Genomic DNA, 17,174 nt, shown 5'->3' on the forward strand with positions numbered 1-17,174 from the left:
ATCTAGGCTTCAGTTTGCCAGATCTAATAAAAACCTACAGCATTACACTGCATATTATGGTTATAAAAACTTCTGGTAGTCCTAATAACAAACACTTGCATGGGGCACAACGGCTGGGTTGCATCTCTTTCGTTCAGGTTCTCAAGCGGGGATTTGGATTTTAGCTGCAAAATCTACATATGACTAAGAGTCAGGAGACCTGCACAACGTCCCCCACCCCAGCAGTGTGAGCAGCAGAAATGCATGCTTATGCTGCCTGGGTGTGCAGCTGGGCCACACAGGGATGTGGGACTTGTCAGCTTTTAGCAGCTTTTTCTGTGTTTCCCTGGCTCAGTGGAACAGGGACACAGAAAATCCAGAGTGTCCTCACTGCAGCCCCAGAGAGCTCCCCAACAGGGCCCCCAAATCTGGCTCACACTGCAGAACCAGAAAATAACACAGTAACTAAATAAATATATTTTTGTTCATTCACCATTATTTTTTTCCTTTCCAGTTTTTCAGAATGTTGCTTGCGTCTTACACGACTCTTACCAACATGGGTGACATATTTTCAGTGACTTTTAACTTGCATCATTTTAATGCAGGCTGCAATACTGTGCCCAGTTTGGCAAATACATCTGAAACAGGTGAAATTTGTGCTCAGTGGCACAAATTAGAGCTGGAGTAACAGTCTGAATTCTGTGGTGCTCTGGGTCAGTTTTTTTGTTGTTGTTGTTTTTTTTTTGTTGTTGTTTTTTTTGTTGTTGTTGTTGTTGTTGTTTCAGTGGTAGTAGAGTGTTCATTCAAGGTCAATATTTTTCAAATTTTATATTTAGTCAGACACATGCAGGCCAAGTTCAGGCACTCCAAAATAAGGCTTAGTCCTCACTTAGTCCCCAGTGTCTGCTGCTCCTGTTGAAATCAATCAAATGCAGCTTTCCATACTTCAGTGTGATTGTATAATGATTAAACAGACACTCATAAAACTCAGACAAGCTGGAATCAAGTTTCACATGAATCTGAATTGACATTTTTCTTAATAGGATCCTTGTAATTAGTGATTACCAGATGAATTTAGAATGTGTGAAATGCCTGTAGGAATTGGAATTAAGAAGGGCAGGGGATGCCAAACACCTCAGATCTTTTGCTGGCAACCTTTCACTTTAAATTTCTTCCCTGCACATAGATGAAGCAGCATGGTTTCTATAAAATGTTCAGCTGTGGTTTCACATTAAGTTGATGTTACCAATAAAGAGACTGACTTGTAATTGAAAACTGATTTGCTTATAAATAGCAGGTTTAGCTCTGGATGGCTCCCCTCTTCATTTCAGTGGTCCTTAAGATAGGTTTTATAAAACATGTAAATTTTCAGTTCTAGCAACTACCATAATGATATTGTTTGTTCAAAAGACAAGACTAAGGCTTCTGGGCTCCTTTTCTGATGAGCTAGAGGTATATGAAGAAACATACCCAGGGCTGTCACCAGCCTGCAGCACAGGAGCAGAAAGATTCCTCTGGATGAGGTGATGTTGGCTCACTCTTTGTACAATGTCTTCTTCCACTTGAGATGGAGAGGTGATGCCTGCTTTTTTCATGTTTGGAGTTCTAATTCAAAATCTCTAGTTTCAAGGGATTATCTTAATGTGGACTGCTTACTGTTACCCTGTAATAGCCCTTTTCTCTGGGAGCTTGGTTTGGGATTTTTTGTCTCCCTTCTCTTTGGAAATACAGTGCTGGAGAGTAACTTGCCTGACCAGAGGGAAGCTTGTTAGAAGCTTGCAGAGTGCTTGAACAGCACACTCATACTCAATAACTTACATGTGGCTCCTTTACTCTTCTCTCCAAGTGATTTAGATCAGAGTCATTACTCAAATTCTCTTAATTTTGGAGCAGTAGTTTTACTGGGCACTTCCATGAAGCATAAGAATTTTTTGGACAATGTGAGGATGTTTGAATTCTCGAGTATGAAAAATAATAGATTCTTTTATGATCATTAATAAAAGCCCTTTTTGCAACCCTTCCAGTGTTCCTGCAACTGCTGGCAGCTTTGTTCCTTGGGTAGATTTTTGTCACTGCAGCCAGAGATTATTGTTGCTCCTGCCCTTGCAGAACTGTCCCTGACACAGTGGTAGACTTAACAGTGGCTGGTTCTGGGAAGGAAGAAGTAGATTCCTGGCTCACTTGTCAACCATTTGTAGTTTATGAAGAATAAAATAGAAATACAAGACACTGTTATCTGTTCTCACTGTAATTAGTTACCTAACTTTTTCCTCTTAGATTGTTGATGTTTTTACTTCCCCTTAAAAACTCCTTTTTTTTTCCTTCCCTGTGCTTGATAGATTCACTGTGAGGAGCTCAAAATGAAGAAGAAAGGTGAAGAGGATTGCATGGAGCTGTGCCCCCATCAGTGTGTTGAGATGGAAAGGTACTGTGTTAATGTTACAAGAAAAAAACTCCTTTGTTAAAATTTTTTTGGGCACCTGCAGTTTCACAAGGTAGCATTAGCTCTAGTGGTAACTCTGAGAGAATTAAGTATGATGCAGTGAGTGTCCTCTGCCTTTCAGCTGAGGCTGCCTAGCAGGCAATGAGCTGACCTGACTTCAAGAGCTGGTTGTCCCCTGTCAGCTACTGTATGTTACATTTCCTGGCTGCATTTCCAAATGGTTTTCATCTGCCTGTCCTGCTCGTGCTGTTAGTAGATCACTGCAAATACCTCAGCTCTGTGTGGTAGACACAGACTCGAATCATGGGCTTGATTTCCTCCATAGGCTCAGCCTAGCTCAGCAGGGTGTTGGTGAAGCATCCCCATCCTGGCCCAGGCTGAAGCAGGAGGCAGAATGGGCTGCTTGTGGTGATGTTTGATTTGAAAAGAGTAGTGGTGTCAAGTACCAGTTAGAAATGTCAGCTCTGTGCAATTGCACTGCATCAGTGTCACGGCTTTCCAGAAGAACAAGCACATGTAAGATGTGAACAGACTTGTGGGACTCCAGCTGAATCTGCAGGCCAAGCAGCCAGTCCAGAAGGGGCTGTGGAAGGGATATAATTCCAAAAAGGCACATACTAAGGCCAGCAAAGTGCCCTGAAAGGGGCACAAGATTTTCTAGGCATTGACGTCCACAGAAAAAGAGGGAGCACTTGAAAAACCATCTAGATTTGCCTCCCTCCGTGTCCTTTTAGCTTTCAGTTCTTTCAACACATTCCTGCCACCTCCCCACAGCTTTCTGCATGTGTGCCTTTCAGTGGGAGAGTTCATCTGCTCAGACAGCACGTGCTGCTTGGTGGCTCTGCTTGGCCAAGCTTTCCAGCTGGTTGATTTTCATGGCAAAAAATCAATTCCCTTTCCACTGGTGATCCACACGCAGCTACGTGAGGCCTTGGGGCTGAGTCTGGGTGACAGTGCCCGACTTGCTGCCTCTCCAGGGAGATAGTTGTCTGCAACTCACTCATGGCTCCTTTGAAGCCTGAGAAAGTTGGTGGAAATAATTTAATTGGCTTTTCTGAGGTTTGAAGGCAGCCCAAATGTTGTCCATCATGAAGACAGTCAATATTAAGTCAATTAAGTGGAAGATCCAAGTGAAAGGGGGATGATGCTGTTTCCCTGACATACAGGCTGTATAGAGTACAGGAGTGAGGCAGCAGCATGGAAACTTCCCAAGGGACAGGAACATCCAGGCATAGAGGAAAAAAGTAACATAAGTTGATAACATCATAAATATAATAACATACATAAGTAACATCATTTAATGCAAACCAACAGCCATGGTCTTCTTGCATGTTGCAAATTTCCTGAGGGGAGTAGTGAAACACTGAGACACTGAGTGCCTGTGTATCAGTAGCTTTCCTTTCCTCACTGAGCTGGGATGGATTATAGGTGCTGCTTCACTTAATCACTGGGCCCCCCCTTTTTTTTTTCTTTTTTTTTTCCTTTTTTTTTTTTCTTTTGGCTTGTTTTTAGAGAAAACCAGATGTGTTTCCATTAAGAACATGCCCTCCTTTTGTTGTCATTTGTGTAATTCTTAAAATTAAGCAAAAGTATTAAGGAATAATTGTTTCTGCTCACATTAACAGCACACAGCTTCTCCAGATGTGGCATTTGACAGCCCAACAGCTGCTGGCTATTAAATGTGCCTTAAAAGGCCCATTCCTTTGTCATAAAGGGAACAGAAGTGTAGGGACGTTTATGGGGTGAGAGGCAGATGTTTTGGCTACATCAGATTTGAGGGAAAGTTTTAAGTGTTTCTCTGCTATGGTCACAGTGCATGTTTTAACCCCTATCATACACCTTATGGAGCTCTCTTCTTGGCACTGGGGTGAGATTATTCCTAATCCCACACTGACCTGTGGGACATCTCACTCTGAAGACAGAGCAGTTCTGCCAGGCAAATCTCAGCTGATGCTTGGTTGGCTTTCCAGCTCTGCTCTCAAAATACTGGATAAATTTTTGGGGTTGAAACTCAGCTTAAAATATTCAGCTAAAAACAATTTGAAATAATGTGTTGCCTTTTTTTTCCCCCTCTAAACTCTCTTTTTAAGTCTCTACTCATAATAATCAAAGGCAGGTGTTCTTTTTGTGTTTGTCCCAGCACAGTATGCTTTATGCCCAATAAACTATTTTTTATGGTGGTACATGTGAGGTGGAACATGGAACGAGTGGAGCTCAATTTCAAAAGTTCTGGTTCAAATTCCCAAGCCTAAACTTTGAGTGGAGTGTTGAGTACTGGAATAGCACCACGGGTCCTTAGGGAGCTGCACCGCTTTTAAACTATTCTCTATCAGCTTAGAGTCTGCTAAACCTCTAAGAGCTTATGGGGCTGCACAATTTTCTTTCAGTAACAAAAGTCTTTCTGTCTTCTTGGCAAAATTTTCTTTTTCCTATTGCTTATTGGACTGGAAATTTTTTGCTGTTTTTTAGTCTTAACTGGAGAAGATTTCAATATAAAAATCCCAATGTATTTGCATGAAAAAAACCCCAAGACTTCTACAAAACTGAATTAAAAGAGAGCAAATGTTCTGCAAAATTACATGGAATGTAAGAGAATAGGCTTGTTCTACAGATAAACTGTCATTTTTAAGAATTATATCCCTATTTTTATTCCTATTTTAAGTCTATTTCTAGAGCAAGTTAGATTAAATATTCCATAATTCAGTCTGATTCTTCCTTTCTCCCTCTTATTCTACAGGCCTTTTTCTGACATGAAGTCTATTATCATAAATAAGGGAAATATTAGCTGAAGCAATTAGTCTTGAAATTTGGCACATTTTAAATTTATCTGACTAGTTCTTTCTCCATAATTCAAATGCAGAAATTTCTTTTTTTCCATTAATTTATTTCCTAGGCTTAGCAAGCAAGAATCCTATATCCCAAATGCCCACCCAAGGGGATGAAGCACATGTTTTACCATTAAGCTCTGGAATTCATTTCCCATCAAAATATGACTCCATGGTGTTGGTGTCTGGCTGTAAATCCTGGCTTAAAGCCTTTTTTTCACAATTGTTTATGGTGTGTATTTGTGCTTTCACCACCACAAGAGAATGACCCCAGCACACCAGCCTTGAAATTAATATTTAAAATAGAATTATATGGCTTTGGTATTAGTATTGTGCAATAAATGCCTTGGGACGTCTTGCAGGTATGTCCATTGTTGCCATGTAACTGCTGTGAGTAAGGAATAATGCCAGTTTCCAGTCAAAAATGGGGAAAGCCAAGAGATGCAAAACTGGGACTCTTATGGAACTTCTGCCTTCTTACTTGAGGAAATTCTAGTTTTCAGCCTTCAATCTATGCTGCTCAAACCCAAAGAATGGAGCTGATCATGTTTTGGCTCTCCCCTTAAAGATGGAGTTGCTGTAAAAAGTATGTAACCATTTATAAACAAATAATCATTATTACTTAGAGCATGCTACTATTACAAATAATATCAAAAAATAAAAATAGGCCAGTGGAGCTTAAAAACTGAAGTGGTGCAAAGGTGCTATATGTAGATTTTATATCTTTGTATACTTTAAAAAGTATACTTTAGAAAGTTTTAGCACGTAGAAGACATATATTTCATCTTGTATGAACACAGAAAAATGCTTTTAATGTTTTCTGAAAAATTTTAATGGTGCAGAGGTGTACCTGTGAACTCCAGGAAACCAAAAGCAATTTTGAAAACTGTTCTGTGCCGAATCTGAATGTTGTGTGCCCTCTAGAGCTCTCTTGGGGGAAGCTCTGGTAGTCAGATTCTCTTGGTCTGGGGTAGCTCCTCATCACAAGTCCCTTGATGTATTCAGGCACTCAGAGCATCTGTGTGCTCTCAAAGTCCAGATTCTAAATCAGACTTACACAGCAGATATGATTAATATTTTAGCCACCGTAAATGTGTCTTTCTGATTATCAAAGTGGCTGATAATAAAATGCTGATAAATGCACTAATAGTTTCTCAGTCTAAAACTGAAGTAACTTTTTGACTTTCATGATAGATTTCAGACACAGAGCAGGAATTGGTTTGTGGAGGTCTGAGCCATTTGTAGTTCTCTTTCTTTTACCCAGGCACAGCTGGGTCCTGCTCTTGCCCAGGTAAATCCGGAAAGAAGAATGTAGGGAGAGACAAAGGTAGGAGCAGCCAGAGGTGAATATCATTTACAGCTACATCAAACTGTGATTAGCAGAGTAGAGGAATGAACACTTCCTGGCTGAAAAAATATATTAAAAGCCAACCCCCCACGTTTTTGGGGTATTTCTCAGCTTGGTTCATGCTCTGACCTCAGGAGGTTGTGGTCACACATCTCTACTTGCAGTGGCTAAACCAGCAGCAGAGCTGAGTTCAGCCTGCCTAAGCATTTGCTGCTGCATTCCTGCCAGATTGCTGCTCATCTTTTACAGTCCCCAGGGCTGCACCGGGGCATTATTACTTTATTCTGAGTATTTTTTCCTTAGGCTTTGCTGTTTCATTTGGCTTAAAAGAGTTTAAAAGCACTGGCTACTCTGCCCAAGCTGCGGAGTAGATTGTGCTGGCAGCTGGGAGTGGTAAATTGCAGCAGCGAGTGGCTGCTTCCGTGCTGTGGCTTTTCAGTTCTTCTGAGCAGCCTCAGAAACTGCGAGGGCTCTGCCCAGGGCATGTGCACCTCTGCTGCACAAAGCTGTCTCAGACAGCTCAGGCATCAGGAACTGGAGTCCAAATGGGCTGAAAGCGTTGTTTTCTAGGGAGGTGCACTTGAGGGTGCAGAGTGCTTGCTCTGGCTGCTACCTGAGGTGCTGGAACCTCAGCACAGAATTGCTTAGAAAAAGTGCTCCTTGCCCTGGCTTCCCCAGGATTTTGCAACTTTTAGCCAGACAGAGAAGGGCTGGATTTCTTTCGCAAGGTTCGTTGCTTTCCTCCTGCAGTTTTCTCCTTGAGCTGCCACGTGGCGCCCATGTTGCTGCTGGGGCTCACCTGCCACCCACACACAGCTGAGCCTTTGGAACCTGCCACCAGCCCTCGGAGCAGCTGCAGCCCCCTGCACCACTGTAGAGTTCATAAAAATGTGCCTTGGGAAGGTCTTGCTTTTAATCCTCAGGGCCATGAAAGTACAGTTTATCTACCTACCAGCAGCCAGTCAAAAAAAACCAAAAAACTCTAGAATTTTACCACCCCTTATTTGCTACTTTTGGTATTTTATTTCCTCTTGGAAATGATTTTGTATCCATGCTTAGTGAAAATACATTTCTGCTACAGTCCCTGTGTTTTAAATATGGAGCAGTAAATGAGTCATTCTATGCTATCAGCATGAAATTCACCACGCTTATTTACTCTTACAATTAAGAGAGATGGGTTTGTGTATCAGGTAATTTTATCACTTTCACTTCAAGAGTTTCCTCAGAACCTGCGGTTCAATCCCTGAGGATTGCCTGTCTAAACTTCAGGAAGTATAATTGGTAAACTCCTACAGCTTTCGGTTTTTCTGGTGGTTCAAATAAAGAATTATGTATTTTCTGTTGAAATCAAGAAGTAATCTTGCTGTAACAGGATGGTGATTTTTTTAAGCCTCGCAGTTTGCTTTCTGGTCATGCATTAATTATATTTAGAATTGGTTTAAGTTGATTAGGCAATGAAGTCTAAGCTTGCAAAAGAGATAAATCTTTCTTGATAACTTGGGTTCATCTAGGAGATTTAGGGGCTCATGTTAATTATTTCAGTTATCTAGAAGTCACATTCCACCATTACAGTGTATCAATTGAATCAGCCCTAGTTGCAAGTTTGTTCTATGAATTTAGAACAAGCCCTTATGTGCACCCAAGTCCTGTATATCCTTAGGGGAGAGACTGAAAGAAAATAATTTTCCCACCAAAAAATAGAATTTTAAGTGTTCTCAACACACCAGTTTTTTTACAAGGTACAAATGTTTTTTAAAAGGAACCTTTAAAGGAAAAAAAAATTGAAAATGCATGTCAGGTGTCTGCTACAAAGTGTTAGAGAAAAAAAATGTGCCATCAAAAGACTTTGTGAACTGAGCACCTAGTTTTGCAGTTTTAAACATATTCAACTATTCTGATTGCATTTTTGCTGAAGCTGAATTTAAAACTCTTGATACTGTGAGTGAGTGAGGTTGAGGGCATATGGCAGTCTTCATACAATCCCCAAAAGGATCAATTTGGATTTTGTAGGTGAAAAGTGGTAAAATTCATAAAGGCTTCTTCTGTAAGTATTTTAAATTAATTTCTGCCACAAAGCACTTGGAGATTGTGTGTCACTGCCCTGGTGCTCTCTGCTTGTGAGGTGGTGCAGGACCAGCTCTGTGTTCTCACATTCAGAAGAAAGCCTCAAGTTCTGGTCTAAAGTTTAATATTGCTTTTTCTTCCTAAGCAGGTGTGAAAGTAAAGAGCTGGACGTTGAAATAAGGAACCTGATAGGGAAGAGCAACACTTTGGAGTCTTGTGAAGACCCCAAACCTCTTGCCCAAGAGAGGCTGAGCCCTCGGAGAACTTCGTCTTCCCTTAAGGTAATCGCAGTATGCTTTTGCAATATTTATCTGCCAGGAAAGAACATTCAGGGGATGTTCTCTGTGGGACTTGACTATACATGAAACTTTAGGATTTCTGAAATGATGCAATGAACTTGCTACACAGTTTTTTCCCTGATACAGCTGCTTTCTGGTATGAGGAAGAGTGACTGAGAAGGTACATTCTATAGTGCTTTAAAAGGTCAGCTAAACCCACTGATTATTATCCTAAGTGTGAAACCCTGTAACCAGATGTACCTTTTGGATAACACAGATCCTTGGGACTATGTAACCCCCAAAACACTCATTTTTGATGCATTTGGAAGTTCTGATTTAACTGGGAATGAGCAGAGGTGTGGGACACAAAGACCTGTGGAAGTGTCAGAAGGGCTTTCAGATGAATAGGAAGAGAGGAGGAGGAAAATTATGATGATTCAAACCCACACTTGTGTGGTATTGCAAACAGAAAATCGTAAGCCACCTGCTAAGGTGATTGGCTTTGCCTGCAGTGAAGCGGTGGTTAACAAGCCTGTCAGAAACTTGTTCTGGGTTTCCCTCTCAGTTTCACTCCTCTCCTCTGAAATATCGAGAATAGAAGGAATTTTCCCGTTTTCCACAAACTAGGAGCCAAGAGGAGGGAGGGGTGCAGAGGAGAGGAGTGATTAAACCGTGAATGATCCATTTGCAAGGGATGACACTCTTACCTGTGTGACTCCAGTGCGGGATGGGGAGAGGAAAACTGAAGGCTGCACGCCGAGGCACGATGCAGGAAATTAGTGAGGAGGTAAAAGGGAGATGACTCTCTTCTACGAAATCCGAAATTACACACAGCTGCTTTCACATGCAAACCGCCATCTCCAGAATGACTCATGACCTCGGGGCACGAAGCTGGGCCGAGACTAAGGAGACACCGCAGGGTCAGACCAGTGGGATTAGAAACGGTGAGAGAAGCCACAGGGAGCGATGGGGATTCCCGGAGGCGGGGGAGAAACAAGCGTGGTGAAGCACAAGTCAGTGCAGAACCTAACTGTGAAATTACAAGCCACAGATGATCCATGGAAACACCGGGTTCCACGTGTTAGCCTCTCTCCAGCAGAAGGAGACATAGGATTTGGGGGGTTTGGGGAATGTGAGGAGTAAAGAGAAAGGATGTGCTCGCCTGGACCCTTTCTGAAGGATGTTGCAGTGCTTCACACGGGAGACCGTGGCAGTATTTAATCTCTGGTGCTTTTATGCTCTTTGCATTTATAGCACTTCTTGCCTGTAAAATGTGTGTGTGGTTGTGGTTTTCAGAGCTTAAAGAGGGACACTTGATAATATTTCTGCACTAGACATATGCTGGCTGTTTTTTATTTATACTTCTAAGTCAAGCAACTTTTCACTCAGCTGGTTATTGAGCTGGGCTTCAAGTGAGTGACAGCCTGACAGTCCTGTTGAGCTTCAACAATCTCAGTGTAAGATGCTAGGAGTACCTGTCTTGGATTGTGTGTTTTGGGAAAGGAGGTCATATTTTTAACACCTGGTAGACTTTGTGAAGATTATGAAATAATATTTTTTAAAAAACCCCCACCAGAAAATAACCATTTGGGAAATTATACTGATTTGGACTTAAAATGAGGGGCCAGTTATATGTTTAAAAGTTAAGAAAAAGTTGCTAATGAAATAAAAGTGTACCTTTCCCTATAGTGTAATTCATCAGAAAGTTATTTGTCAGAGACAGCAGGTCATTTTCATTCTCTAAGATTTTTTTGGCGTGAAGAGTGTAAATTGCACTCTTTAGTATGGCATTTCCATCTGACCTCAAATCACATTCAAACCTAATCTATAAGTGTCTCTAAACAAATTCCCCTTTTTGCCAGGATTTTTTTTCCATAAAAATTTATTAACTTTTCAGCACATCTTTCAGTCTATGATTCCTTCAGTTGCAGCTTGTCCTGATGCTGCATTCTTCATTCCAGGAAAGGGAATAGATTTTAATTTTTTAGATTTGCAAATTGTCATCCAATTATTTTCACATGAAATTTACATTTTAATCAGCAGGCCTGAGTTTGTGAATGCTCAGGTACTTGAAAGCCTTATGGTCATTTATGCTTCATGGATAAAGCGAATCCTGAAGCAGGAGCCTGTGCTCAAATATTTTGATTTACTCCAAAACCATGTATTGCTCTATTTTTATCTGGTTCCCACATATTAAGACACAAATTAGCATCTGACATAGTTAGTGAAGGGAAAATCCCTTTCTAGCAGACCTCTCTGGTGAGGCACAGGGACCAGGTTGAGGCAGGAAGAGGCAGATTCTTCTTCTGGTTCAAGAGCAAATTTTATTCTTCAGCTAAAATTTCTCATTTTTTTACCATTTCACCACATACCTCAGAATGGGAAAATGGATATTGTGGCAAACACTGCTGGCAAAACAGGTTCAGCAATAGAGCCAAAAATCAAGTTCAACTGAAACATAAATAAAGTGAAGGCTCCCCAAAAGCCACCAAATTTTAATCCAAGTAATCTCAGAGTTAATCTAGCTTCTACAAGTCTGCAACTGAACAATAAATGAAAAAAAATTAAAATAAAAAATCTTCAACAAACCTCACAGCAGATGAATGATCAGCTAGGAAAAATATATTACTTTATCTTTTTGCATTATTTTGTTATCATCAAGGAAAACCTCACATTTGCTTGCATCAGGGCTTTTAGTGATTCTTGGTTTCGCTGCAGTTACTGAACAGACAGAATTTTCAGAAGTGAGAAATGGTTTTCATTATCTGAATTTGAGTGATATTTTGTAATACTGTGACACAAGTCGTTCCCAGAATTAAGATCCAGCACTCTGAAAATGAGAACTTTTATCATCTTGCAGTGTTGAGGCTTGTGAGAGTGTTCAGTGCTGGCCACAGCTCCAAGGCTCTGATTTGTCTCCCACTGCAAGCTTCCCAAAGATGCCTAAAAGGCCTTTATGCTCAGGAAGCTCAGGTCATCCTAGAATAAAAACTAAAATATTTTTCATTTTTCAACAGGTCATTAAAAGAAAACAAAACAACACTCTCAAAACTGCTACTAATAGAAATTACAGAGTATAATGGAAATAAAATAGAAATTAATAAGAGGCTTCTAAGTTGTTATAAGATGCCACCTGGGAGTTAACTTAGGAAGTGTGAGGGGCAGCAAATTCTCCCATTTACTTCCTGAGCAGCTTTTTCCATACCTGGCAAATTTTTAGGTTTGTAAATGCTTTTACAGTCTGGAATTTTCCAAGCAATTTAAAACTGTGTGTTTTGTTCAATAGCTTCAAACCAAGTATAAATGCTTTAAAAGATTTGTAGGGCTTTTTGAATTCTGAAAACTGATAGGTCTCAAAGTGTCATTCTTTCAAGGATTTCTGTGTAACTGAGGTTTCTAGAGTGCTATTGTACAGCCAAGTTTTTCTTGATAGCAGCAAACAAATGCAGTGTCTTTATCACTGCGAAATCAATGAAAATGAATGTTGTCATCTCCTTCTCTTTCTTTTTGGTGCTATTAACTGTTTTCACAGAGACAGACAATGATTTTGCTTCAACCTCCCAGTTTTGGCTGGAAGAATACCATCACCTCTGAAGAGCTTGAGATTTTGTTCCCTACTCATTGGCATTTCTTCTCTTCATACGGATTTCAGACATACTCTTGTTTCTCCAATCTGTTTTTATGTGGCAACCAGTTATCCCTATGAATACTAAGGCACTGAAAAGTACTTTAGTCTTAGTTCTAGTCTGTCCAATTTTATGTAAAATCATTCACTTCAAGTGGTCATTATTGCAGTCATGAAGAAATCACTAACAAGGTGTTTTAATGTCCAGGTAGCTTTCCAGGAAACTACTCAGCTCTCCAGGGAACTGTTGTGACCTAAATTATTGGTCTAACCAAGGTCTCAGCCTCATCCTCTCTTCCAAGTGATTTGAGCATCAATGTCTTTCAAGTGGGAGCTGTGGTTCATGAGTGGGGCTGTGCCCTGCTCTTCTGCCCCACTGAGGGGACCTCTCAGAGCCTCACTCACCACATTCCACCTTGCTCTTGTGAGGAAACCAGAAAGTGGGGCTGCTTTACCTTGCAGGCCACATCATAAAATGCAGTTGTTCAACCCAAGATTTCTCCAAAAGTGAACGTGCTGCTGGTGTGGGGATGAGATTTGTGAGTGGGAGCTGGGGAAGGGACAGTGTCTGGGCTTGAGAGGCATCGCCCTCAAGAGCAGATGTGCAATGTGGAAGGCTTGTGATTGTATTTTTATTAAGCAAATGTCCAGTGTTGGTGCTTTTCTGCACCAGTTTATAGTCTTCAACCTGATATGCTCAATGTCTAGCACTGATATAGGTACAGATGTAGTTCTTCTAATTTTTGATGAATAGGATGACTCCTATGTAGAATCTGAAATGTCTTCATTAAAATAACCTTTGTTTTTAAATTTTTCTCTTGATACACCACAAGTTTTCCATCTGGTCCTTAAACCAAGAGAAAAATGGAAAGAACCTCAGGGTAGCAGGACATATTTCATATGCAAATATTATAAACCAGTAGCTTTCTTCCAAATTGGGGTTTCTATCTTGCAAAAGAGGAGTTGCTTAGTCATACATTGTGAACCAGATATCTGGAATGTGGGTGCAAAATTTCACCATTTCACAGGATTACTTTACTTTCTCTAAATCTGTTTTTGGAAATCGAAAGATGGATTTCTATTACTTTATGTTGAATTTCACAGGTTAGCTTTCATTTCATTCCTTTAAAATGAAGTAAGCAACATCTGCTGCCACTGCAAAAGCCATAGACCCAGAGATCTTTCCACAATAAGGAGTAGTATTTTTCTTCTATGCTTCTCTCTGAAATTCATTAATATTCAGAATTCCAAGACTGAGGACGTGAACACTTTGCACTTTTGTGTTTCATTCTGACTTTGTATAGGAAGTCAGTGCAAGCCTTTTCTTTGTTAATCTTTTCTGTGAGTTTAACTTGGTAAGGCTAACATCTTCCTTCAAATGGGAAACAGGGACACAACTTTGGAGTGTTGGGTACCTTTGAGTTCTCAAGTCTTGAGTGTCTTGAAGCTGGATCCGTGCTCAGGTAAGGCAAGTGGCAGAAGTGCAAACACAATGTTGGTCATTCTTCAACTATGTGCAACTTTTCTCTGGGGAAAAAAATCAATTTTCCAGTGTTGGTTTTCCCCTAAACATCTTGGGGTTTTTGTATGGGGGTGCTCTTCCCTGTAGCTGTTAACAGACTTTGCTATTGCTCCTTTAGAATCATGACTCACTCATTCTTCTGTTCTGATAATCACTCTTAGTGTCAATAGTTGTTGTAATTACTGAAGTCATTTTTTTATAACTGGAAGCAGGGATAGAAAAGCCTGTCCTCTTATTTACTGAAAAAGCAAATACTCTTCCTTCCCTTGCATGCAACTTCCTCTCTGGGGGGAACTGGCCAGACAATTGTGACTTCCATGCACACAAAGCTGCCTTGCCTGGCACATTAGTCATAGGCATTGTGCTTCATCCATTCTGGGAAGCCCCAGCCAGGAAGGAGGAAAAGGTTAAAATCAGAATTCCACCACTACTTTCTGGATCGTAGCTGCTTCCACAGGCAGCACTCCTGGATCTTCTGGGTCTGAAAGCAATTCTCCTGCTCTTTCAGCCAACATAAAATCTGTTTTCATTGCTCTTCTTCCTCCAAAGAGCCACAGTGAAGGAAACACTCCAGGCTGGCTTGGATGCAACTGGGCAGGTGGGAGTGACATGGAAGCTCCATCAGAACCATTGCAGGTAAGTGGCAGTGTTGGCTGTTCTCTGAAGTGTTTTCTGAACTAGTGCAGGTCACTCTGTAGATTGACAATTATGGGCTGATCTTGGTGCTCTAATAGATTTTTCTCAATCATTCAAACCGTGTAAGAGTGGAAGGAAATGTTAGAAATACTTTTGCAAATGGCATTCTTAGAAGCCCTTTTCTAATGGGGTTTTTTGACCTCCAGAAGTTGCACAAAGGGTGCAAAGTGGTTCATTTGAGTGATCCCCTAACTTCTGTGAGCAGTATTTGGGCTAGTTGGTGCCAAGTGTATGTGTAGTTGAGTTGTCCTATTCACATTATTACCATTCTTAAATATGTTCTTCAATATATGCCTAAGGCCCAGATGCTGAAAGCAATTCAGCATGGGAATAACTTAATTAGCTGCCAGGTATTGCTTCAGATACTCTAAATTAAACACAACTGTGAGCTACAAGAAGAGGGATTAAATGTTTTCTGGCATGGAAGTCAAGGGCTCCACATCAGAGTTCAGCAGGACTGGCCATGGGGCAAATATGTGGTTGGGATTTTTGCCTTTGAAAAGACACAGCAACACTGTCTTTTGATCTTCATTGGTATTCAGCATTAAATTCTCTATCTACAGAAAATTTATTCCAGACCTCAGAAGTGCTCGCACCATTATTCTTGTTTTTCATATATTGGTTGAAAATTTAGGGAGGGAAACAAAAACTGCTGAGCATGTATCTAACCAGAGTATGTTCTATTTTTATGAGGCCATCTCTTTTTTTCCAGTTCTCTCTCTTTCTTGCTAATAGATCGCAGGTTTCTTTCCATGACAATCCATAGAAACTTCTTGGAAATTTTGATATAGAACACTGCCATTATAAAAATGAGGGTCTAGCTGCTGCTGTCCTGCATGGGTGAAACTCCATGCTTGAAAAAAATTGAACATTTGCAGACTGATCTTCTAAATTTCTCCAAATGGCCTATTTGTTTTCTGTATTTTTTGCTTTGAGCCCATTGTGCTAAAGTTTATCACCATGGGCCTGCAAGCACTTATCAGGGGCAATCCTATTAATTATTCGAGTTCTTCTAAATGAGGGGAATTACTCACACCCACTCCAAGTCATGCTCAACTTTTGTGGCTTGTACTACTTGTTTGTATTGTCATCTGCAAGATAATTAAAAACCTCTTTCGTGTTCCGTGTCTCAGATGGTACAAATAGATACAATTTTGGTTATTTCAGTGGCTATTTGCATAATGCTTCAATTAAAACACAGCCTGAGTGGGTTTAAAGCAGGTGTACTCTCCAGAATCAGCTGCCAGCAGGTGTGAAGGTATTTAGATACAAATTTGGTGTAAGAAAAAGTTTGTTTCAGTTTCATTTTGTGCACCTGTCAGGGTGGATGGGAGCTTTACAAGAGAATCTTGAAGAGAATAGGCCAGAAGGGTTAATTTTTGAACATTGCTTTTCTCCAGTCAAGGCACACATTACTGAGCAAAAAGAAGCCTTCGTCATCTAATTCTCTGGAGCAACAGATCCTCACACTGGAAGGACAGAGACGAGAGGTAATCTTAAATATACCCTTAACCACATGATGACTGATTGTACATGCCTATGAATCTGGAAGAGCAGAGGTTTATTTAGTACCAAGGGCAAATTTTATTAATAACCACTATTGCTAAAGGCCAAGGAACAACAAGCAGGGTTTTGCACTCAGTACTATCCCAATCAGTAGGAGTCTTCCATTCATTTGTTTGAAGTCAAAGACTTTCTAATTGGAAATATGGTCATGGAACTTGTAGCAAACTGGCAGGAAAGTCCCTGGCCATTTAGGAGTTGCCGCTTTGGATTTGTGCAGTGTTGCAAATGATCCACCTGTAGCTTGTTGTGTATTTGCATGTTTCCTGAGTGTTGCTTCCTGAATGTTCATGTGCTTTAACTGAAATACCAAAGCACTGGCAGATGGGCTGCAAGGCTTGCCAAACCTCAAACTTGCCTCTTCTGAAATAAATGAACTGGCCAGATGATGAGGAGGTTGGGAACACTCACTGACAGAGGATTAGAATGCCAGTCTGTTTTTGATTTACTGAAAATGTTGAAATAAGTGTTATTTACTGTACCTTCCTGGTAATTACAGCTTTTGGAAGTGAACAAGCAATGGGATCATCAATTTAGAAGTATGAAACAGCTTTATGAAAAGCAGGTAACAATGCTGACAAACTTCTGTTGCAATATGTGTGCCACCTGCTGACAGTTAAGTCTGTGTTTAAATACCAGCCAGCCATAGCCATGATAAATATCTTACTTTGTCTTGATTTCATAAATTGAAAAAATGTCATCATATAAAAGTGAAGCCAATGTGTGCCAGTCTTCAGCAGGACAAACTAACCAGAGAAGCAGAGTGTCCCTAAAACAGTAGGGTCAGTGTGGACATGACAGCAGAGATCTTCATGCCCTCCACACTGTAGT

The 17,174-nt window shown here is 40.6% G+C and overlaps 1 protein-coding gene across 6 annotated transcripts in view; it reads left to right on the forward strand.

Annotated features, from left to right (window-relative positions):
* Positions 1 to 17,174, forward strand: part of TNIP3 (TNFAIP3 interacting protein 3) — a 48,752-nt gene that overhangs the window by 13,839 nt on the left and 17,739 nt on the right. For 2 of the 6 annotated variants that reach the window (XM_085578319.1, XM_085578320.1), the window contains 5 exons: positions 2,319 to 2,404; positions 8,808 to 8,940; positions 14,634 to 14,720; positions 16,181 to 16,270; positions 16,843 to 16,908. In XM_085578319.1, the coding sequence (XP_085434445.1) occupies positions 2,340 to 2,404; positions 8,808 to 8,940; positions 14,634 to 14,720; positions 16,181 to 16,270; positions 16,843 to 16,908 (441 nt within the window). In that variant the 5' untranslated portion in view covers positions 2,319 to 2,339. Of the gene's footprint in view, positions 14,721 to 16,180; positions 16,271 to 16,842; positions 16,909 to 17,174 lie in introns of all 6 variants that reach the window. The other 4 variants (XM_085578325.1, XM_085578324.1, XM_085578323.1 and 1 more) reach the window with 4 other exon arrangements.

The sequence above is a fragment of the Lonchura striata genome, chromosome 4, assembly GCF_050655825.1.
Source record: "Lonchura striata isolate lonStrDom1 chromosome 4, ASM5065582v1, whole genome shotgun sequence".
Taxonomy (NCBI): Eukaryota; Metazoa; Chordata; class Aves; order Passeriformes; family Estrildidae; genus Lonchura; species Lonchura striata.